Source organism: Furipterus horrens, unplaced genomic scaffold (genome assembly GCF_987537825.1).
Source record: "Furipterus horrens unplaced genomic scaffold, mFurHor1.1.pri manual_scaffold_6, whole genome shotgun sequence".
In the NCBI taxonomy this organism is placed as follows: domain Eukaryota; kingdom Metazoa; phylum Chordata; class Mammalia; order Chiroptera; family Furipteridae; genus Furipterus; species Furipterus horrens.
Window position 1 is genome coordinate 16,287,254 of NW_028327176.1, and position 24,549 is coordinate 16,311,802.

Here is a 24,549-nt window from a genome sequence, read left to right on the forward strand (position 1 = left end):
AGCAAATTGGAAAGGGAATATTTTACTTACACCCTCTTGATCTATCTGGCCTTGACACATTTACTTGCTTCTTAATTCACAACCCTCCACCCCAGGAATATTGCTGATTCCCAAAATACACTCAGCCCAGGAGGAGCAGCTCTCCAGCACAGCTGTCTGCTCCTGCCCTGCCCGGGTATTTCGGTGAGCTATGTGACACAGAGAGGACCACACCGAAGGAATGCAACTCTCAGGCCCCACAGCTCCCATCACCCCACGGGCAGGTGCATCCCGCCAAACCCCAGACTGGCATTCGAACAGAAGAAACTGCACTGCTGCATGGGGGCCGTAGTTTTCCTGAACTCCATCTCTATGTTTAAAACTAGGGCGACAGCCGTCTTTGCTCCTGTAAACTAATCTGATGGGCATGGGGTAGGGAGTGGCTCTGAGGAGGCTGCCAATAGGCCATGATTGAGCAAAGTCAAGGAGCAAAATCGTTATGTCTCACTGTTGGCAATCCCAGAAACTCCACATTAGTGGTTCCTTCAGCATGATTTTTAGGAGTGAACCATCTACTTCTTTTGCAGCCTGGAGTAAACAAAACCAAAGCCTCGAGTGCAGTTTAACTGGTTGATATTTACACATATTTTCTAACCGTGCATTGAAATCTGAAAGTCAGGGGGGAAAAAAAATCAAAGGAACTTGGCAATGAGGTGTGCACACAGTAGTTAGGAGCCCTCAAGTTGAGGCATGTTTATTTAGAGACAGCTCCTGGCTGTGGGCAACAACTCTGGCTTCAGCTCAATTTCTGCTGGAAAAACAGTTTGGGCTCTCTCTCTAACTCCAGATCAGGGAATGCAAGATGGGCAGGTGGATGGGTAGCAAACATAACCCAGGGACTCGTCCAAATATTCTAGAACCCCTATCAGGTGTCAATTCCCACAAAGACTCACAGCTGCAGGAGGCCAGGGGTACAGGCCTCAGAGAAACCTCAGTTCCTCTCCAATCTGCACATGTTGTGTGAAAACTCACTAGTACCCAGTTGGTTACGGCACGGAATTCACAGGCATCAGAGATCAAGTCCTGCCGCAACCCCTCAACATACACACAGTAAGCACTTGCTCTGCATGATATCAGGCCTGTTTCCAAATCTCACAATATACCAGGGTGGTACTACAGGAAAAGAAAAAAAAAAAGGCATTGCAAAGAGTACTGCAAGATGCTTCTTCACAACAACACGCCGGAAGCGCAGGAACTTCAGCTCCCACACGCAGCCGTGCCCCCTCCCTCCACGGCAACCCTCAGCCCGCTAGAAGGCCACCGTGACTAGCGGGTGCTCACTAACCAACCAGACCACGACGGGGCTGAACCTTCTCTGCGAAATCTATTCCGAAAGCCCCACAAGCTCTTGGCAGCCACTTAGAACTGTCCAGACCTGCTTCCCCGCAGTCAGGGCAGGAGCGGGTGAGGAAGGAACCCGAGGCCCCACGGTTTGGGCGGGTCGACTGCCCCCTCCCCCAAGTCTCCCCTTGGTCTTTCCCTTGTCACTCTTTTTCGGGCACAGCACTGGGGAAAACCGGGAAGGCCGGAGATGTCAGCCCAAGAGGGGTAAGGAGAAGGAACAAGGACGGACGGGAGGCAGTTTGGGGGAAACATCGGTCCGGGGCCGAGGTGCGGTAGCGCAGCATCCCGCGGATAAGGACCCCCGAGGTGGGTCTGGAGGGAAGGGAGGGCAGGGGGAGTGGCTCGCGAAGGCCTGACGGCGGTGGCCGCCAGGAGCCCGGGAGAGAGGGATGCAGGGAGGAAGGCGGGCGGGAGTGAGACGCGGTTAGGGGGCGGGGGCGCGGGTGGAGAGGCGAGGGGGGCAACCCGGCTCCCCTCCCCCAGCCCGGGCCCGGGCCTCCCGCTGACTCAGCCCCACGGCGTCCGTCGCCTCGGCCCGGACTCACAGTGCGCGAGGCGGCTCCGGCAGAGGCGGCGGGGTAGGGGACAGGCGGCAGGGGCGCTGCGGCTGAGGCTGCGGCTCCGGCCGGCGGCTCCGGGGCGGAGGGTCCTAGCAGAGGCCGCCGCGGTCTCCGGCTTCAACGCACAGAGACTGCGGGGGACGAGAGCACTGCGCAGGCGCGATGCGGCCACCGCTGTCAGTCCGAGCGGGGCGGGGCCAGGGCACCCGCCGTCTCCAAGGCAACCAGGCGGCGAGGGAAGGACAGCCCCTACTCCACCTCATCTTAGCAACGGCGGCGGGAAATGGGGGGCGCCGAGAACAGTCCTTCTAGATTGTCATAGCAACAAGGAGACGAACCAGCTTTATAAATTTACCGGGGTACCGAGGGAACGCTCTTACCTTGTCACCATAGCAACCGGGAACAGCCCCTTCCTTTTTCCTTAGCAACAGGGTAACAATTCCTCCACCCAGTCTAATCGCAGAAGGAATAACCGTTTACACCTGATTCTATAGTAGCCAGATGTCGGATTCTTATCTGTCTTACAGCTACTGCCAAGGAAAAAGTAGAGAGTATTCTCTTTCAACACCATGAGAGCTAAGGCTAGGTTTTACTTCCACTCTTGGTTTATGGCTTTGAATCAGAGCCTGTTATGCTAATCCTCAAATTCAATTTTCCTCTACCTGTATTAAACATTCTTTATCATTTTCTACCAGAAGGTCTACACTCTTACTCCTAAATCGAGCTAAGAAAATCGTGTGCACACACATCACTTGAGTTTTAATCAACCTTATTGTTTCTCTCCCAATGCATTTGTAAACAATTCTTGCTTTTTTCATCTTGCCCACTAGCTGGTTCAGATTCTACATCCTCATAACTAGCTCCCTCCTTAATATGTTCATTAGGGTTCCTGAATTCCCTATCCCAAGACTGCTTTTCTGGTTCTCCCCAGCTCTTCTAGATCCCTCCTCTTGCTGTCCATGCCTACTGGTACTGTCTCTCAGTGTCCTGCTCAGGGTTCCACTCTGCTCACCTCCTTTCTGGTTCTTTGTGCAGATGACTTCTGGCTCTCCCTTCCTCAGCCCTGGCTTCCATGGGTGTCTTGAGGTCGCCTCTGTACCCACATTCTATTGTCTTTGGTTTACATGTCTGTCTCCCCAATCAGACTATGTGCCCCGTGTGGTCAGGAATTGTCTTACCAGTTCCTTCAGCATCTGGGCATGGAATGGAACACAGTGTGGAGTTCCAATAAGTGTTTATGCAATTGAATCAAGAGAAGACAAAGATTTCTTTCAAAAAATTTCTTTGGCTCCAAAGAAATGGGTGAACGGGGTCAAAAGGTAAAAAGAAAAAGAAAAAGATTTTCATTCTTCCTCATTTTCTCTGACCTAACTGCCCTGAGTCTCAATAAATATTTTCCTTACGATCTTTACATGTATTTAATCTTTAGGTACTATTGCTACTGTTATAACTCACTTCCTTAGCTCTCCATCTTAATGCCAAAACTCTAGCCATCTATTAATCGAGACTCTCGTATTCTTTATTTCCTGAATGCTTACCTCTAGCCAGCCTCCCTTCTACAATATCCCAAATGTTTCCACTAAAGTAAATTTCTTCACTGGGTACTGACCACCTCCATGACTCCTGCCACCTTCTATAATCAGGAGCTTCTTCACACCTTACTAGTCTATCATCTTCTAACCCAGCTTGGATCGAGCCCTTTTGGTGAACATCCCTGGATGCCACTGGCCTTGTTGAAATGCTGGAGATGCTGCATTCTCTTTGAATGACTCAGAAGTAAGAAGGCTAGTATTCTTCTTCATGCTTCCCTGTCTAGCTCTCAGAGATTCCACCCAGAAATATTGGTGTCAGTGGGGTCTTGACTGAGCGCATTTTCTCAGGGGAGAAGGAGAAGGCAGCTGATTACAAATAGAGTGAAAAAAGAGAGGGACACAGCCCATGCTGACTTAAGCCCCTCTCCTCCCATCCAAGGCAACTCTCAGAAAGGGCAGGGTTCCTTGAAGAGGACAATTCCCAGGACAGATTAAGAGGTTAGGAGAGTGAAAACACAGGCTACACTTTTTATTAGCCACAGAGCTGGGGAACTGAAGGTGTTCCTAAATGTATCTGTGGGGTGTCTGGGTGCTACAGAGATATGGGAAGATTTCAGACTCAGTTTATTTTGCTTGTCCATTCTGAAGTTCCAACTCAGCTCCATAGATGTAGGTATAGACTCAGGTGGAATAGGAGACCATTCCTGCACGCCCTTTACCTAGGTTCTACACATGGTAACATTTTGCCACGTGCCAGTTAACTATTGCTACAAAATAAATCACTCCAACTTAGTGGTTTAAAGCAAGAACCATTTTATTCTCACCCTTTCTGTGGGATGGGAATTCAGGAAGAGCTCAGCTGGTTGGTTCTGGCATCCTTTTTATATAACAGCTTCAGATATCATTTCTGCCCTATCCTACTGGTTGAGCAAAATCATAAAAGTCTAACTAATATCAAGGGGAAGGGACATAGACCCCACCTCTCAATGGGAGGAATGCCCATGCCATGTAATAAGAGCATGTGGATGGGAGATACTGTTGAAGTAATCTTTGGAAAATAGGACCTACCACACTCCACCCTCTCATGACACCAATTTACACCCACTCAATGCAAAATACACTCATCCCCTCCTTCAAGATCCCCAAGTCTCACCCTGGCTGATGTGCCTCAGTGGATTGAGCGCTGGGCTGTGAACCAAAGGGTCTCTGGTCTGGTTCCCAATCAGGGTATGTGCCTGGGTTGCAGGTCAGGTCCCCAGTTGGGGGCCTGTGAGAGGCAACCACACATTAATGTTTCTCTCCCTCTCTTTCTCTTTTCCCCTCTCTCTAGAAATTAATTAATTAATTAAAAAAAGACCCCCAAATCTTATTCCATAGTAGCACCAACTTGAAGTCCAGGATCTCCTCATCTAACTCAGATCCCAGTTCATTGGCTATAACTCCTTGAGTACAAGTCCTCTTGATCTGAAGACCTGCGATGTAAAGAGACATCATTTGCCCCATGCACACCTACCATATACAAGTGGCATAGACAGGATAATTGCTACAGACATCATAATTTCAAAAAGGAGAAAAACAGAAGGCACACACAGCAGTTACTAGTTCACAGCAATCCTCAGATCCAACCAGGCATGTTGCTGCCAGTCCTAGTTTAGAGCTTGGACTCATAGCCACTTGTTTACTTCAGTGTTGACATGTTTTTTTCCTCTCAGTTGGTTATAATCCTTTCCTATGATTATTTGTTTTGATGCTCTATTTGTCACAGATTTGGCCAGTGAAAGAAACTTCAAGCTCCTGGGTCCTTTGGGTTTGTCCCCATCACTCTCTGAACATTTTCTTGCTTCCTGGCACAAGATGTTTCAGGCTCATCTTGTCCCTTCCCTGCCCCAGCCCTGGAACTGGCCATTCACCAGGGAGCCATGGGCACTCCTGACTTTTTGACATTTTTCTTTCTTTTTTTTTTTTCATTTTCCCTTGCTCCCTAAATCTTCCTTTAAACAGTGATGGTTCCCAGAGTTCCTATCTCATTTTATTCTCTACTCCCTGTGTGGCCCCACCTAGTACCACAACTTCTGGATCTGTATATCCATTCCAATCAGTTCTTCCAGCTGTCAGACCTGTATATGTAATTGCCTTCCAGATATCTCCAGCCCGATATCCCACAGGCACCTCAAACTCAGTGGGCGTAAACTCACTTACCCCTCCCCCTCAAACCTACCTTTCCTATGTTTCTAATGGCCTCACTGTCCAAGAAGAACTTGAGGGTGATCCTAACCCTCATCTGCTCTCCTTCTCCCTATACCAGAACAGTTTCCTAGTATTTCTATTTCTCCTTTAAGTGTCTGTCAGATCTCTTCCTCTTCTTTATCTCCATCATCTTTACCGTCTCTTGCCTGGATTATGGCAGAGCCTCTCGCCCAGTCTGTTTGCCTCCAGTCACTCCTATATTCGACCGATCCTCAGTATTTTTCCTAGAAGGCCCTTTCCAAATGGTAAATCTTATCACATAACTCCGCTGCTTAAATCTTCTCAAACTGGCTGACGCAACCTCGGAGCATGGGGGGTCCATGTGAGGAAACAGCGGAGCAGCGATGGAATAGTTACATCTTCCTCATTTCATTTTCTGTAGAATGTAAGAGTCACATGATTTCAAAGACAAGACTTTTAAAGAGAGTTTGAACTTAAACACCTCTGTGCCTGTACTATTTCCTGTTTTTGAGGGTACTTTCGTGGAGAGTCTGAGGAACCCTGGCTTAAAGGGTAAGACGCCTTCACATGGTGGGCGAGCTCTGTTGTAATCTGGCCCTTGCTAACCATTCCCACTTCACCTCCCATTCCTTTAATGCCCCAGCTTCATTACCTCTCACCGCAAATGGCCACGTAGAACAAGCCCTCGTGCTTGGCCGAGCAAGCAGTTTGTTTAGTGGCGGGGCCTGCGTAACAGGATTCATCCTCTTGGGGTCTCTCCTTTTCCTTCATTGGAAAAACTCCTACCCATTCTCCAAAACCAACCTTAGTGTCATTTCCTCCGTGACACCATCACGGACCTCCTCCAGAGAGTTAACATGCTCTCTTTGGTACCGGGTACATTCTTGATCATGGTCCCCCATTGCCTTGTGTTACCATGTTGTTCACATTTCTCCCCACCAGAGGTCCTCACACTCAAACACTATCTTATTTAGCATCACACGTGGGACTAAAAACAGCCAAGCAAGTTAAAACGGATCTGACCTTTCTGTAGTTTTCCCAGGGTGACTGGTGAGGCCAAGGGATGGAGAGAGTATAAAAAAGCAGGTTAACTCTGGCTGGTGGGGGTTTAGGTTTTAGATCAGAACACGCAGGGCAGTCCTGCCTGGGTGTGAGCTGGAGGCAGGCGAGAGCTGTGATGCCCGTAACTGTTAACAACAGTGTTCATTATTCATTTGAAAGTAGCTAAAAGTGGAACAGGGCACTCAAATAGGACTGATTCCTACACCTAGGAAACCCTTGACACGGTTTCAAAGTTTACAAGGACTTGTGTAACCAATATGTAATTTTACTGAGGAACGAATTTTAATCACACAACTTGCAGAAGACAAGTCCTTTTCTAGAGAGTGAATCTAACCCTCCACCCTGCTAGAGCCACACTAACATGGGGTCCAATACTTCCTGGTTATATGACCTTGGGCCTTGGTTTTTCTCCTTTGCTGTGATGGTTAAATGAGATAATATATGAAAAATGCCCAGCAGTGTCTTGTACACAGCAAATACCCAATAAATGGAGATTCTCAATAGTAACCGAAACTCTCATTAGGGTCGAGAGGTAAATTGATTTTCCTTCTCAGGTATACCCTGTTATATTAGATAGGAAAAAAGATGCAAATTTGAAATTTGCAAAGGTCTTAAGACTAATGTCCTGTGAACATGAATGACCTCCTATATTCAGAATGAGCAGCAGCTCTTGCCAGGGGCTCAGACTGCAAGAAGTTATCCTGCTTTTCCTGGAAGAAACCGACCATGATGTGAGGTTGATGGTGAGGGCCTGGGTTAACTTGGATGAGTTCAAGGTGGCCTCGGGTCCCAGGGCTCTTCTCTTTCACCCCCCTTGGGTTTTGCATCAGCACCAGCTGTTCCTGCTGCTCAGTGGGCATGAATAATGCCTCTCTCCCAGTGATCACCAACTCAAACGTCAAGGCCAATTATGCAAAGGTATCAGACTGAGGTCAGGAGCATGGGTTAGGAGCTGCATGGACTCGCATGGAAATACTAAGTCTTGTCACTCACTAGGCCCATGGCATGCTATTTAACTCAGTTTCTTCATCTGCAAAGTGAGGACAATAATAGTTAAAACCTCAGAAAGTTAATATAGTTAATATAAGGATTAAATGGGATCATGCTTATCAATCAGGTGCTTAGGACAGCACTTGGCATGTTGTGGGCATTCAATAAATGGTATTGGCTAGCATTTTCATTTTAAAAGTGAAGTGTTACATTCTGTGTATAGACCTTCCCAGAGCAGGTAAATGTCAGAACGCGGAGGCAGCTAGTATGCACACCTGGACTTTTGATATATACTAATCAACCTGGCCCTGGCCAGGGCTCCCAAAGAATATGCTGATGGACTTAGTCCATTCCCTGAGGATATGGTAACTAACCTGGTGATGGTGGTTTGGGGGGAAGCAATGAGATGCAAATGACCTACTGTATATGTTGATAAGCAAACTCACCCTCACCAAAATATATGGTTGACAAGTATAAAAAAGGTGCCTGCAGAAGTGCCGGTGGGACTCCTACAGGTCCATGAAGAGGAGCAGGAATCCCCATTCCCCTTACTCCTATAGGCCCTTGAGTCGGTCCAGGGGTTTTCTCTCTCCTCCACCCCCTTCCCCCTTTCCCTCAATAAACTGTTGTCTGATCCCACAGTGGTCTCTGGGTGATTTCTCAGAGCAAGGCTGCCCTGACAGTAAAGTCCATTGCTCCTGTGGCAATTTTAGTTCTCTCTCTCTCACAGTATTTCTTATTTAGGAAAGGGAAACTTGCATTTCTTCAGTTTCTACTACAGCCAGGCATGAAATGCATACCATTTCCCATAACCTCCCTGGTCATGTCCTGCGATTGGTATCATTCCCATTTTCACAATAAAAAGCAGAGGCCCCAAGAGGTTAACTCACTTCCTTAAGATCACACAGCTACTGAACATCAGAAGCAGGGTTTGAACCGAAAGCCAACGCCAAAATCCAAACTTCTTCTCTTTTCCCATGCCTACATTTTCCATAGTATAATTATTTGTCAATATATCTTTCTCCCAAACTGATCCCTAAATGCAGGAGCTGTACTTGATTCATTTCTGTACCATCTAACACATGCCTGACAGATATTCCATCAGTACACATTAAATGGAAGGTGGAAAATTCATAGAAGAAAACATAAACTAGAGTTTCCAGATAGATTAAGATGCTGAGTTAAATTTATATTTTAGATAATTAACAAATAATTTTTATTTTTAAAAATTTATTTGAGAGAGAGAGAGAAGGGGGGAGAGAAAGAGAAACATTGATTTGTTGTTCCACTTATTTATGCATTCATTAGTTGATTCTTATGTGTGTCCTGACAGCAATCTTGGTGTATTGGAACGACATTCTAACCAACTGAGCACCCTGCCAGGGCACAAATAATTTTTTAGTATAAGTATGACAAAGACACTATTTGAGACATATCTACAATAAAAATATTAAAAATTATTTATCTAAAATTCAAATTTAATAGAGCATCCTGTATTTTTATTTGCTAAATTTGACAACCTTAACTAGAACCCTGAGATTGGCCTCGCAAGGGACAACTTCTTCAGGGGTTTTCCTGGTACAGGAAAGGCTGCTATGACTACTCATTCACACTCACGACTGACCTCGTCCTGAGCTGCTCTGGGGAGCTGGGATTGAGAACATGGGAACCTAGACATACCTGCTTTTCTTGAGCCTTAACCTGTTCACCGTAAAGTTCAGGGTCCAAACCGAAAAAGTAGCCATTGATGAGCTTAAAGCGCCATCTGGAGGCCTTTATGAGTAGTACAGTGGTCAGGGGCCATCTCAGCCACCCATGACTTAGAGGAGCAAAGCAAGGCCAAGCAAGGAAGAGACAGGGGCCAGTGTGGAGGCAGGCAGGGGAGTATACAGCTTCTCGGAACTTTCAGTTTACAGCTGCTGCTCTGGCTGCCTGGGAACCGAAGGCACTGGCTCTCCGAAGGAGGTCATTGCTTAGGGCTTCACTTTCCCAAGATGCTCTGCCTCTCCAGCTGTTCCTTGGTGGTCCCCAGGCCTGGCAGTTAGTTGGCTGCACTGCTTCACATTCCCACCAGCAGTTGGTGAGGGTTCCAATTTTCCGCGTCCTTGCTAACACTTGTTCTCATCTGTCTTTTCCATTATAACCATCCTCGTGGTTGTGAAGTGAAATCTCATTGTGGTTTTGATTTGCATTTTCCTAATGACTAATGATGTTGAACTTCTTTCATGGGCTTATTGGGCAGTTGTAAATCTTCTTTGGAGAAATGCCTATTCAGCTCTTTTGCCCATTTTTTTTTATTATTGAGTCATAGGACTTGTTTATATATTCCAGATACAAATCCCTTATCAGATCTATGATTTGCAAATATCTCCTCCCATTCTGTGGGTTGTCACTTCACTTTCTTGATACTGTCCTTTGAAGCACAAAATGTTTTAAATTCTGATGAAGCCAAATTGATCTAGTTTTTCTTTTGTTGCTCATGTTTTTTTCCATCATATCTATGAATTCATTGCCAAATCCAAGGTCATAAAGATTTACCACTATGTTTTTTTTCAAGAGTTTTATAGTTTTAGCTCTTACATGTAAGTCTTTGATTCATTTTGAGTTAATTTTTATTTATGGTGTGAGGTAAAAGTTCCAATTTCATTCTTTTGCATGTGGATGTCTAGTTGTTCAAACACCATTTGTTGAAAACACTATTTTTACCCATTAAATTATCTTGGCATCTTTGTCAAAAATGAGTTGACTATAGACGCTTTGGTTTTATATTTTTTAATGAACTTTCAATCCTATTTAATTGCTCTGCATGTCTATCCCTATGCCAGTACTACATAGTGCTGTCTTGATTACTGTTGCTTTGTAGCAGCTTTTAAAATCAGGAAATGTGATCCCTCCAACTTTATTGCCTGTCTCTCTTTCCAGTCTTAGGGACAGCGGTTTGCCCTGTGTCCTCGCCTTTCTTAGGGATCCAAGAATCATTGTTGACTTTTCAGTCTGTTCAGTTTTTTGCTTGTTGTTAGGTTGGAATAGATACTTCCAAACTCCTTACATGTGGAAGGGGAAACTGCCATAAGCATTTTATGGTGCACCTGTTCCACTCAAAGTAAAGCATTTGAATTGAGAAAAAGATACATTCCTAGTATTTTACTGGACAAACACTAGGATTCTTTACAGATGTATATCTTTTTACTCTTTCAAATAGATTTTTTGAATTTTGCTTATAACCATAATGTCCACTCTCCTTTCCCAACTGAGTATCATGAGGTTTTCTTCTTTCTCCTTCCTGGGTTATAAAAATCCCCCTCCTCCATTGGTCATGAGGCAATTCCTAGAGAGGGCCTTCATTCACACCCATGGATATCAGAAAGCCTATCCTTTTGATTATTAAGGAATTGAGATGGGACAGTCATCAAGTCACCACTTGGTGAGAGTTTAACCTTCTCCTTCCTGCATGCAGACTCTCAGTAAATGATAAAACTTAATTTTAAATTCTGCATGTGTGGTTTTTTTTGAGTGTGTGTGCAACATTTTAACATAGTTGTGGCAGAATGTGGCACAACAGGGCCCCCGATGATGGTGGCAGACGGTTGCCAGACAAGGCCTGAGTGTACACATGGGAAGACCTATTGATGTCCTACTCTACAGACACCTTCCATACCTCCCCTCTGCTGCCTGGGATGCTGTGGTTCAGCGCCACCCCTGGGTGGTTTGAGTTCAGAAAGCTTTGCCACATAAGGTAGGTATTGACATTTTGATTGGACAATTTTTTAGTGTGTGTGTGTGTGTGTGTGTGTGTGTCAGGGGAGGAGGGGGCTGTCCTGTGCATTGTAGGATGTTTAGCAGCATCCCTGACCTCTACCCACCAGATTCTACCAGCACCCTCCACTACCTATTTTTGACAAACAAAATGGTGCCCAGACATTGCCAAATATCTCATGGGAGACAAAATTGCCCTGGTCCAGAGCCATTGGGCTAGATTGACTTAATGGGTTATTTCATCTCCAGGGTTTGGAAGGGAGCTCCTACCCCTGATGAGACATTGTTTAAACATTATGAAACCCAGTCTATTAAATTGGCTTAAAAAATGGAACTGGCCCTGGCTGGTGTGGCTCAGTGGATTGAGAGCCGGCCTGCGAACCAAAGGGTCACTGGTTCGATTCCCAGTCAGGACACATGTCTGGGTTGTGGGCCAGGTTCCCATTTGGGGGCACGTGAGAAGCAACCACACACTGATGTTTCTCTCCCACTCTTCCTATCTCCATTCCCCTCTCTCTAAAAAGAAATAAAATATCTAAAAAATATGGAAATGGTATAGCAGAGATGTCCAAAATGACAATTTCAACTTGATAGTTCCCATGACCATGATGCCAGTTGAAGGTGTGATAGCTATGAAAAAGTGAGAATTACAAAAGAAAAGCAAAATTATTTCATAATTTCTCACACAGATAGATACCCAGGAGAAATTACAGAACCGTTTTATGGACATCAAGTAAAAACTATAAAGTGCTCCCAAAGCATAAGTTCAAATCCTCACAACTTAGAAAAGATACCAGCCTTGAGTGTCCACCAGACCACACTGAGGAAAATTTAACTATAAAGTCTTGGCCATTGGAAAATCGAGTGTCTAATAGATCTCAGCACATGAGGCCCCTCGTCCTAAGACACCCTCGATGGCTCTTCCAGATTCCTCCTTCTGTGGACACCAGGGATTCTGCTGGAGCACTGTGAGACAGGGACAGGCGCTCCAGGCCCTGCCACCGAAGTCTCCTTTCCCTGAATGCCACAGTCCTCCCTTACAGACATTGTTCCCCAGCGGCTTCGGCTCCCATAGCAGTTAAGGGATCAAGGGACAAGACCAGTTTACTAAGAACTGCTCCAGTGCCTTGAAACATGGCATCTTTGGAAGTGATCAAAATGGAGCGACTTACCGCAAGGTAAGCCTGGACTGCAGAACTTCAGAGGATAGTTCAAAACCAAGAATTTTAATAAAGCCAGAGACACTGAACAGATGATGACATTGAAATACGCATAAGTGTAAGCGACTGTTTTTCATTGTGAGGCGATCTTTGATTTTTATAAAGAATTTGTTTCCCTCCAAAGGGGCTCAGAGAGCTGTAATTCACATAACATGTTGTCCATCTGTAGAGAGAAAAATTGTGTTCAGAAAGCTCAGGGTCTCCAAAATGATTGTTTAGTTTTAATAGTAAATATGCGAAGAATTTGCATTTCAAGGAAAACAGTCAACACATTTGTGTGATTCAAGCAGGAGAGACAGTATGACAGCCGGAGTGTATTTGTGTGAAGCTAAAAACTATAATAATTAAGAAATTGGTGTTACGTAGCAGAAATAAAAAGTATGGGTGTGTGTGTGTGTGTGTGTAAAAATGCCTCATGTGGCACTCTAAGATATTGGTATCTTGATCTCCCATTAAAAAATGAAAGATTTTACAACTGATACTGAATTTTAAAAGATTTCTAACTAGGGAAGTCATTTAGCACACATTCACAAACTTTAGCACAATATATTCTATGATATATATATGGGCGTGTGTGTATTATTTTTTAAAATATGCTTTATTGATTATGCTGTTACAGTTGTCCCAATTTCTTTTCCTTTTGTTGCCTTCCCTCCAGTTGTCCCCCCTTAGTCCATGCCCATTGGTTGTGCGTATAGTTCCTCTCAACATCTTCATATCTACTCCACTCCTTCCTACTATGCTTCCTAATTCCTGTACCATCTCTCTCCCTTTCCCCCCTTCCCCGTACCTGCTGACCTCCCCCCCATAATGTTCCCCATACCTATAATTCTTTTCACACTGTCGTTGCCTACTTAGTTTGTCTTTGTTTCGGTTCCCTAGCTTCTGTTGTTGGTGGTTGTGATACAGTTTTCATTTTAATGTTCATAGTTTTGATCCTCTTTCTCCTAAACAAGACCCTTTAACATTTCATTTAACAGTGGTTTGGATCTGATGAACTCCTTCAACTTTACTTTGTCCTGGAAGCACTTTATCTGCCCTTCTATTCTGAATGACAGCTTCACTGGATAGAGTACTCATGGTTGTAGGTTTTTGATTTTCATTCCTTTGAATATTTCTTGCCAGTCCCTTCTTGCCTGCAGGGTTTCTTTTGAGAAATCAGCTGACAGTCTTATTGGGACGCCTTTGTATGTAATTCTCTTCTTCTCTTTTGCTGCTTTTAAGATTCTCTCTTTATTCTTAATTTTTGACATTTTGATTAAAATGTGTCTTGGTGTGGTTCTTCCTGGGTCCAGTTTTTTTGGAACTCTCTGCTTCCTGGACCTGTAAGTCTATTTCCTTCCCCAAGTTAGGGAAGTTCTGCTTCATTATTTTTTCACATAATTTTTCCATTTCTCGTTCTTCTTCACCTTCTGGCAGCCCTATGATTCGGATGTTGGCCCACTTACAGCTGTCCCATAGGTTTCTGAGCCTCTCCTCATTTTCCTCACTTCTTGTTTCCTCTTTCTGCACTGGTTGACTGTTTGTTCCTTCCCTGTGTTTCGATTTGTTGATCTGATCCCTGGTTTTCTTGCCCTCACCACTAGTTTTGTATGTGTTTTCATTCATTTCAGCAGGACTAGCCTTCATTCCTTCCCTGTCTTGTTTAAGATCTGCTGTTAGGTCTGTAAGCATTTTTATAATTAAAGCTCTGAACTGTGCCTCAGAAAGATTTTCTATCTGCTGCTTCGTTAGATTAGAAATTTGCTGTCTGGTCAGCTGTGTCACTGGGATCTCTATCATGATCTGTGCCATCCTGAACAGTTATGTGTTTACCTTTGCTTTCTGGGCAGGGCTATCACACCTCTTACGCTATAGGGGGGTGGGGTGGGGGAGCCCTGGCCACTCGTCATAACCGGGTGTGTTTTCTGCGGGGGGTGGGGGTCCAAGATGAATTCCTGCTGTTCAATCTCCGCTGAGAGACCGGGAACCTCCTCCTCCGTCCCCACTCCCACCCCAGGCCTCACAGTACAAGGCAATGGGGGTCTGCTTTTCCCAGCTTTGGAATCGCAAGCTGACAGGTCTGGTCTGCAGCCGGGGGTGCTCCCCAGGCACTTCTCGCCTCCCCTTATATACGGGTGTCTGTGCTTACTGCTGTCCTGCTGCCATCACTGCTGCTGCGACGGACAGCACAGCTTGACCTCTCCTCCCTGGCTTCGCCTCTCCTACCCGTCTGAATGAGCCCCACTTCTTTATAACTTCATACGCTGGACTTCCATTTATTTTCTGGAACTTCTGGTTATTGCTGGTTTTGCAGTAGTTGTATTCCTTCTTAGTTGTGGCGGGAGATGGGGTGTGTCAGTCCAGGCCTCCATCTTGGTTGGAAGTCTCCTGTGTTTGTTTGCTTCTGTGTCCTAGGAGAGCTGTCGCTCCTACTACGTTTAAGGGGCGGAGCCTTAGGGATTCATCAGTACAGGGCGACCCGTTTCACCACGTTGTGGCGCTGTGTGTGTGGGGGAGGGGTCTGAGAAGGAACAATGCCGCTTGCCCAGTACTCGCCCCTTTTCCAGGCCCCTCTCCCAGTTCCGCACCAGACTGGCGCCCCTCTAGCTGCTGCCCTGGCCGTCGTTCCCAGAGTGGGTGGGTCTGTGGATGTTCTAGGTCCGTGGGGGCCCTTTAAACAAGCAGACTGCTGAGACTGGCAGTTGCTGCCTCCGTCTTAACCCCCACTGGTCTGCACAGTCTAAAGCAATGAGGCTTGATTTTCCCCAGTGCTGGGACAGTGAGCTGCTCTGGTGAGGAGCTGGGAACGTTCCCAGGTGTCCCTCCCGACTTTTTAAAACTTGTAACTGCACTTCCCACTGGCCTGTTGCAGTTGCCACTGCTGCCACCACCATGCTGTGTCCTCTCTGCCTGGGTTCCGCCCATCCTACCCGTCTGGATGAGTATTTCTTCTTTATATCCTTGTTTGCTGGACTTCCATGCACTTTGATTTTCTGGAACTTCTGGTTGTTTCTAGTTTTGAGGTAGTTGTATTCCTTCTTAGTTGTGGAGGGAGATGCAACATGTCTGTCTACGCCTCCATCTTGGCCAGAAGTTCAGTAAAACTGTGTGTGTGTTTATTTGCTCAAGGAAGTTGCATATTGTAATAAGAGAATCATGGAGCTCATAACAGGGACTAATGTAAATTTAAGTTATATCAGACTTTACTCAGGTGACCAAAGTCAATATCAACAGTGATAAATCATGTTGGTATATGAGTATATACCATAAAACTAATGTGATAAAAAAGGTCACTTCTGTGGTATTCCTCCTAAAAACCTATTAATACCAGCCAGCTTAACCTTACCTACCTATCTGTCTATCTATTTACTTTGAGAAGAACAGAAGACAAATTCCAATAGAGGAACATTATACAAAGTACCTGACTAATACTACTCAAAGCTATCATGGTCATGAAAAGCAAGGAAAGCCTGAGAAACCGTTAAAGCCAAAGGGAACCCAAGGAGACCTGCTGATTAAATGTATTTTGGTGTCCTGGATGGGATTCTGGAACAGAAAAAGGACATTGGGTAAAATGTCATTGGTTGTAACAAAGCACCATATTAATATCAGATGTTAATTATAGGGGGAGCTCAGTACTGTAGAGGGTGTATGGGAACTCTCAGTATTATCTTTTAAATTTTTCTGTAAAGTCAAAATTGGTTCTAAAAAAAGTTTTTTTAAAAAGAAAGCTATACAAGGACAATTTAAGTTACAATTCAAGAAAACCTTAAAATACAAAGGATTTAATTTATTCAATAAATTTTAAAGGAGGCAGAATCCATTTGCTAGAACTGGTATATAAATCTTGCACTGATAACTATATAGTTATTGTAAATGGACCCGATAGTGGTACAGTGAGACTCTGGTACCTAACTTTGGAGGTTTGAGCCATGTGAGTGGAGCTAGTCAGCAGCTCTTCCCTGCACCCTCTAGGAGTGGACTTGCCACCAGGACAAGGCTCATAGCTGAAGCCCATGAGAACTAAGACCTGGCAGAAAGTACAGAATCGAGAAATAAAGATTTTAAAGAACTGAAACCATAGTGTTAATATGTTTGCATTAAGAGAGAATCTGGCCCTGGCTGGGTGGTTTCGCTGACTGAAGTGTTGTCATGTGCACCAAAAGGTTGTGGGTTCAATCCCCAGTCAGGGCATGTACAAGACTCAACCATGAATATATCACTAAGTGGAACAACAAACCTGTCTTCATCTGTTTCTGTCTCTGTCTCTCTCTCCCTCTCCCTCTCGCTCTAAAATCAAGTTTAAAAATTAAAAAAAGAGAGAATCTGCACATTTGGTATTTTATGTATTTGTTAAAGAAAATTTTGACTTGTTGGAGTGAATGCCTCCTGACTAACTTTTAAAATATGTATCTTAAGACTTACGACTTTAAGTTAAAATCTTACTAACTTCTGGCCAAGATGGAGGCCAAGACTGACACGCTCCATCTCCCTCCACAACTAAGAAGGAATACAACTACCACAAAACCAGCAATAACCAGAAAATAAAGCTATATGGAAGTCCAACGTATGAAGTTATAAACAAGTGGTGCTCGTCCGGACATGTAGGAGGGGCGAAGCTGGGCGGAGAGGTCAAGCTGTGCTGGTGGCAGCAGCTGCAGCGATGGCAGCAGGACGGCGATAAGCACAGACACTCGGTTTTAAGGGGAGGCAAGAAGTGCCTGGAGAGCACCCCTGGATGCAGACCAGACCTGTTAGCTTGTGATTCCAATGCCAGGGAAGGCAGACCCCCATTGTCTCGGACTGTGAGGCCTGGGGTGGGGGTGGGGACGGAGGAGGAGGCTCCCAGCCTCTCAGTGGAGAGTGAACAGCAGGAATCCATCTTAGACCCCCCACCCCGACACAAAATGCCACAGCGTGGTGAGAAGGGTCACCCGGTTGTGACGAATGCATGGGGCTCCGCCCCCTATAGCACTGGAGGTGTGACAGCCCTGCCCAGGAAGCAAAGGTAAACACAAAACTGTCAGGATGGCACAGATCATGATAGAGAATCCGGTGACGCAGCTGACCAGCCAGCAAATATCCAATCTAACAGCTCATCAGATAGGAAATCTTTCTGAGGCACAGTTCAGAGATTTGCTTATAAAAGTGCTTACAGACCTAACAGCAGATCTTAAACAAGACAGGGAAGGAATGAAGGCTAGTCCTGCTGAAATGAATGAAAACACATACAAAACTAGTGGTGAGGGCAAGAAAACCAGGGATCAGATCAACAAATCGAAACACAGGGAAGGAACAGTCAACCAGTGCAGAAAGAGGAAACAAGAAGTGAGGAAAATGAGGAGAGGCTCAGAAACCTATGGGACAGCTGTAAGTGGGCCAACATCCGAATCATAGGGCTGCCAGAGGTGAAGAAGAAAAACGAGAAATGGAAAAATTATGTGAAAAAATAATGAAGCAGAACTTCGCTAACTTGGGGAAGGAAATAGACTTACAGGTCCAGGAAGCAGAGAGTTCCAAAAAAACTGGACCAGGGAGAACCACACCAAGACACATTTTAATCAAAATGTCAAAAATTAAGGATAAAGAGAGAATCTTAAAAGCAGCAAGAGAGAAGAGAATTAGGTACAAAGGGGTCCCAATAAGACTGTCAGCTGATTTCTCAAAAGAAACCCTGCAGACAAGAAGGGACTGGCAAGAAATATTCAAAGTAATGAAAATCAAAAACCTACAGCCACGATTACTGTATCCAGTGAAGCTGTCATTCAGAATAGAAGGGCAGATAAAGTGCTTCCAGGACAAAGTAAAACTGAAGGAGTTCATCAGATCCAAACCACCGTTATATGAAGTGTTAAAGGGACTTGTTTAGGAGAAAGAGGATCAAAACTATGAACATTAAAATGAAAACTGTATCACAACCACCAACAACAAGAAGCTAGGGAACCGAAACACAGACAAACTAAGTAGGCATAGAGAGTAGGAAAGGAATTATAGGTATGGGGAACATTTTTGGGGGGAGGTCAGTGGGGAGGGGGAAGGGGGGAAAGGGAGGGAGATGGTACAGGAATTAGGAAGCACAGTAGGAGGGAGTGGAGTAGACAGGAAGATGTTGAGAAGAACTATATGCACAACCAATGGGCATGGACTAAGGGGGAGGACAACTGGAGGAAGGGATCACTGGGTGGAGGAGAACAGAGGGAAAAGAAATTGGGACAACTGTAACAGCATAATCAATAAAACATATTAAAAAAATCTTACTAAGTTTATGCTTAGCAGTAAAACATCCAACAAACCCCTAAGCTCACTATATTTATAAGCTTAATTTATTAGATTGGTAAAAATTATTTAGGATTTAAGAAAGATAGTAAAAAACGGAAATAGAATTTTAAATATTGTTTAAAATGTAAGGTGTTCAGGTTTATAAATGGAATAAAGTTCCCTTAAAAAGAAATGACAAAATTTGTTAGACTTACAACTTTTAATGGAATAGTAAGGTCTATAAACTAAACTGAAAAGCTGAGGAATGTACTCTGACCTTCACCACTCTGCTGCATCCACAGCCCTGAGACCTCATGAAGCCTCCAAGAGCTGTGTGGAGAATCAGGGCTGGTGACAGGAAATCCTTGTCCCCACCCACTCCAGAAGGAACCCCTTTCCCCTCCTCCCACCATCCACTGCCCCTCATCTCTCAGTGATGGAAAATTTTAACTCCTGGGCAGACATGTTAACAGTTTAACGAATATATAAGTGCACATATAGTGGCCATGTCACTTATTATCCAAACCAGGACATATTTGAAAGTGAAAGGTGGCAGTATTAATAATTGCCCTGAGACGATAGACTTAAACCAGGATTGTCCTGGGCAAACCAGGAGAAGGTTCCCCTAAGTATAAATGTGTGGTTTGTAAATACACAAGGGGAAGAAATTGAAGAACTCAACTTCCATCATAAGACAATATCAAGTGTCAACAAAATGTTAGATCTTTTAATGTTTTACTGGAAAAGTACTAAGAGCCCTTCAAACGTGTTATTAGCCACACTGTCAAATAGCCTTTTATTAACCCAAGACTCTAAGGTCTACCCTCCCCGTGTAGCATGATGTTTCTTGTTCCTACCTGGGGTGTCACGAGGCTCTTCCTCCTTCACCAACTACAAGGTTCTTCTTAGTGTTAGGTTGGACCTGTATATAAAAGTAAACCTGTAATTCTGAGTGAAGAAATTAAGGGTGATTGTTGCCTAGCTGCTGTCTGGCTCAGGTTTCCCCAAATGCAGACTCTTTTTTTTTTTTTTTAAGACTTTATTTACTTTTAGAGCAAGGGTAAGGGAGAGAGAAAGAAGGGAGAGAAACATCGATTGGTTGCCTCTCGCACCCCCCCCCCCCAACCGGGGACCCAATAGCAACCCAGACCCATGCCCAGACTGGGAATGGAAGCAGCGACCGACCCATCAGTTCCCAGGCTGGCGCTCCACCCACTGAGGCACACCAGCGAAGCACAAATGCAGATTCTTAGACTTGACCGAACCTTACTTTGCCATCTGTGACCTTTTATTTCTCTACGACTAACTACATACATACAAAGGCGTGAAGTGTGTTCCTGGCACCTTGTATTTTCCCTCTATAAACCACCTGAGACTGTGCAATGTGGCCTGCCAAATGTGTGGTCATGTCATTTTTCATCCAAAGACAATGGATTTGGGGCAGTTAATCAAATTCTAGTGTGCTCCAATGTGACTGGAAAAGAGTAACACCGATGCTTTGACTCATCATCCCAGGGACTCAGCATCCTGCAAACCAGGTAATGGTGTTTCCACGGGGCTCAGAAACCCCACCAGAGCTTGCACACACAGCTCCTGTCACTACAGCCAGGTGTTTTTCCCTAAGGGCTGTGCTCCGGGTATTCTTCTGGCCACAGCCTGCCTTGCTTGCAGAAGGGGCGCGTCTTTAGTGAGAGCTGGACAAGTTCCCCTGCCCCAGCCATTTCCCTGCACTACCTAAAACCCCCTCATTAGGGTTTTGTCTTTGGGGGCTAAGAAATAAGTACAAGTGACCCTACAGTACTGGAAGCAACACTTTTACTCCCTCCTCAGTGTGAAATTGTTTGAGCAGATGATTCCTCCGAACCTCTGGCTGAGATCTGGAGAGAAGGCAGAGCAGTCTTCATGCAGGTGGGTGGGGTTTGCGGAAAAGCGGGCCAATCCAAAGCTTAGTTCTGGGGGAGCCAGAGAACAGCTTGAAGAGCCTTCAGACACAGTGGCCTTGGGGATCGTCGTGATTTTTCCAAGACCATAGTCCCATTACCTCAAGGTCCCACTGTGGGAAGAGTTTCCAAAATGGTAGCTAAGAGAACAGGTGACCAAGGGGAGGTAGGGAAAGCCTGGTTTTCCCCTTTTATATCTAATGTGTCCCCCTACCTGTCCCTGCTTCAGATAACTCATCAACCTTGTCCTGGGAAATGTGGTACCACAGACCTTGGTATTGTTCCCACCGGGTGACAGAACTGCTAGGTGTTGGGCCACTGAGGCTCCCATTTCTCAACTTAAAAAAAAAAAAAAATCTGCAGGTCCTGCTCAGGCCTCCCAGGAAGCTGCCACCTGCCAACATGAGCGAAAACCCGAAGCTGAGTCTTCTTAGCAATGTCAGCTTTACCGCAGCTACTGTAGAGGCGGTCCTCTGCCAAAGCCCCTCTTCTTTGAAGAAACACAACTGAGACCAAGTGAGAATAGCTACAGTTTAATACAAACCTGCACCAGAACACAATGTGTCGGGCTGTTTTGTTTTTGCCTCGGATGGGTGGCCAAAGCACAGGACCATGTGTTGTCTTGGGGTTGACACAATCTTAGCACCATGACTTTTACAGAGGAGTGAGGAAGTCACTTGGGTGCTGGAGGTTCTGTCCCGACCCCAGGCTGTGCCTGCCCCCTGGGCAGCTGGAGGGGGTTTGGGTTTCTGCGTGGTTCTGTGGTTTCTGGGTCAGTACTGGAAAGCCCTCATCACGGCATCGGCTTGACAGAGACCTACTGTGGACTCCTAGCACTACACACACACACACACGCACACACAGTAGCACGATTTTCTGTAACTTAACCCCACAAACCTAGAGAGCAGCTAAGGCAAGAACAACAGTATTTATTCAGCAAGTACAAGACCAGTTTGGGAGCTGCATTCAGTGCAACCAGAGACCCTTCTTATTCCAACCAGGAAGGAGCCAGCGGTGCTGGTGATGGAGCTGGCTGGAGCTCTGCACAGTGGCAAGGAGCAGGTGGCGGGGGCTGACCATTTATTTGGTTCCTCGAACCTCCTTCTGATTTTCATCTAAAAGCTCCTGGGCAAGGGTGGGGTCTATGTAAGGATCGGGGTGGATGAAGTGGAAGGCCTACGGTGGACCACTCCAAGAGGTGGCCTCCCGGAGCCCAGGCCACGCAGCTCTCAGGGGCAGGCACTCGGAGGAGGTAAAGCTTTTCTAGCCCAAGCAGGGACGCTCTGCCCATGGGCCACCACCACTGCGTGGCTCTTTGGCATCTGCCCAAGGCCCATGACCCAGCAAGGGCTGAGAGAGATAAAGGTGATGTGCACTGTACCAAGGGGTCAGTGTCATGGTTTCCCAAAGCCCAGACCCCTACCCCTGTCCCCATGGCTGCCACTCTCCGGGGATGCCTTTGCTGCATCTGCTCCCTGGGTTATGGTCCCTGTCATCTCAGCCCTAAGTGAGGAAGATGAGCATGAAGTGACAAGTGAGGGTGTGGAGAAAGCTCAAACCACATGGCAAACCCCCAACATGGAACTGGTTCTAGCTGAAACAGTGAGTATGCATTATTAGTTTGTTTACAACAAAAATCTACCCATCTGTGCAAAACAAAGTGAAATGCCTACCAGGGGGGTAAGTCTTCTAACTGGTTAAACTCTCAGTAGGGTCTACAAGGGACATCCCCCCACTCTTCCTTTCCACAGCTGGGGTAGGCAGCCACGCTCCTGAGGGTAGTCATGGTCACTTCTGGGGTCCAAAGGCCTAAACTTTCTGGGCATCATCTTTGAAATGGGAAGAATAATACATGCTCTGTTGTGAGAAGCTTGTATATGGAAGTGCTTTGAAAACATGTAAAGCACAATAGAAATGTACAGGGTATGATCACTAGCCCAGGAGTCCAGGAGCCACGTGCAGCCTGGGGTGCTCCAATGGAATGTGCAACATGGAATCACTTCCCCGAGGGGAGGACAAAACTTAACAAGGGCAGACAGCTGGGCCACTTCCCAGTTCACTCAGGGTGCATGAAGTTCACCCAGCCTCTAGTGTTTCCATGGAAACCCCCTGGAGCTTTGGAGGCAGGGAGGGCCCAGCTGGATGTGGGAGGAGATGGAGACCACAGCAGGTGAGGGCACAGTGCTGAGCACAGGGGGCTGGGGCCGCTGCACAGAAACGTGGGTTTTACAGTCAGGCCCTGCTGCCCTGGTCTCCTTCCCAGGCACCTAGCTCGCCCCTCTCCCCAGTCTTGCTCCCCCCCTCTTAGCAGGCATCAGGTGGCTTGCCAATCACACAGGAGGAGCAGCCAGGCCTCTGTCCAGTAGGGGGAATTTGCAGGAAGCTGGGTGATTGCGGGGTGTTACTGCTGGGAGTGATGGGGCCAGAGACTGGCAAAGGTCTCCTTGCTTCCCAAAAGTCTCCAGGGCCAGCATCCTGGGCATCCTGTCAGAATGGAGGGAACTAGACCAGGAGGGGAAGGGATGGGAGTCGGGCCTGGAGCAGCCTACAAGATTCCATGTGGGGAGAAGGGCCTCTAAGTCTAGCAACCGCCCCGCGCCCCCACCTGTGCTCTAGGCTGTCTGGTTGGCGTCAAGTGCAGCATCTCCTAAGGTCCACATCTATTCCTGTTCCTATGCTATGCTAGTGACACAAAGCACCGTTATTTTTCACAGGATGCACAAACAAGTCAAACCAAACCACTGCGTAAACCAAACGTGCAAAACAAAATCATGTACACGCGCCTGGCACCAGCCTTGCACCCCACCCAGCTAGCTCTTCTGGGCGTGACTCCCAGAGGGCGGGGAGGGAAGAGGAAGAAGCTGGCAAAGGGCGCAGAGTGTCCCCACCACACCCACACCCAGGGTGTCCCATCCACATCCACACAGGGCCAGAGTTGAGTCAGGAGAAACGGGACATTCTGGGCATGGCTGGGCAGCTAACACCTGGCTAACTTGAGAAAGGTGACCACGGGCCCTAAGGGGATGGGGAAGGGAGTCCTTTTAAAACACATCTGCTAAAGTGCTCTGGACAACTGGCGGCTAAGCCAGGGGCAGGGCACTAAGGTCTGGGCTTCCCCAAAGCCAGCACATGGATGCAGGTGTGAGAGGAGGGGCTGGGCCGGGCTCTATGCGTTGGGCTCTGTGCATAGTGTGGGCTTCCTGGGCCCCACAAGGCAGGGCAGGAAAGGACTGCAGCAGGAGGAACACATCTCAAAGTGCCTGTTAGGGTCAGCTTGAAGCACAGTGAATCGCGCGTCAGACATGGGGAGGGCTCCTGGGTCCCGTGGCCCCTCAGGTGGTGAGCTGCCCAGCCCAGCCCCTCCTGCCCCCGCAGCTGCAGCTGGAAGGTGTGCGGGCTGGTGACCGCGGTGCATCCTCACTTCGGGGGGCTTGTTGGTGCCTTTACCAAATGCCACTTGACCTGCCTCCGGGGGGAGCAAGGATCCGAGCCGAAGCTCGCTTTGGAACGTGGTCATCAATCTGAGAACCTGCAGGGAAGAAAGCAGAGGGTGAGCTGGGCTGCACCTGCCTGGTTCATAAAAGCAGGGCCACCTCTACTGGTGGAGGCTGTTAGGTACCCCATGTGTATGATCTACTTTAATCCTTGTGACACTCCA

The 24,549-nt window shown here is 46.5% G+C and overlaps 2 protein-coding genes and 1 long non-coding RNA gene across 4 annotated transcripts in view; 1 reads left to right on the plus strand and 2 right to left on the minus strand.

Annotated features, from left to right (window-relative positions):
• MAPRE3 (microtubule associated protein RP/EB family member 3) overlaps nt 1-2,107 on the minus strand; it is a 51,261-nt gene extending 49,154 nt beyond the window's left edge. The window contains exon 1 of one of the 2 annotated variants that reach the window (XM_090281054.1): nt 1,929-2,107. The gene's annotated coding sequence lies outside the window, so the exon portion shown is untranslated. The remainder of the gene's footprint in view (nt 1-1,928) is intronic. The other variant, XM_090281053.1, reaches the window with a different exon arrangement.
• Nucleotides 1,444-21,435, plus strand: LOC150005751 (uncharacterized). The gene is made up of 4 exons (XR_016511896.1): nt 1,444-1,587; nt 11,381-11,471; nt 20,782-20,859; nt 21,255-21,435. It is a non-coding gene; the product is annotated as an uncharacterized LOC150005751 (long non-coding RNA).
• Nucleotides 21,436-23,100: 1,665 nt separating this feature from the next.
• The window catches only part of DPYSL5 (dihydropyrimidinase like 5), an 81,862-nt gene continuing 80,413 nt past the window's right edge, over nt 23,101-24,549 (minus strand). The window contains exon 13 of the mRNA XM_090281052.1: nt 23,101-24,420. Coding sequence (XP_090137178.1) covers nt 24,335-24,420 — 86 coding nt within the window. The 3' untranslated portion in view covers nt 23,101-24,334. The remainder of the gene's footprint in view (nt 24,421-24,549) is intronic.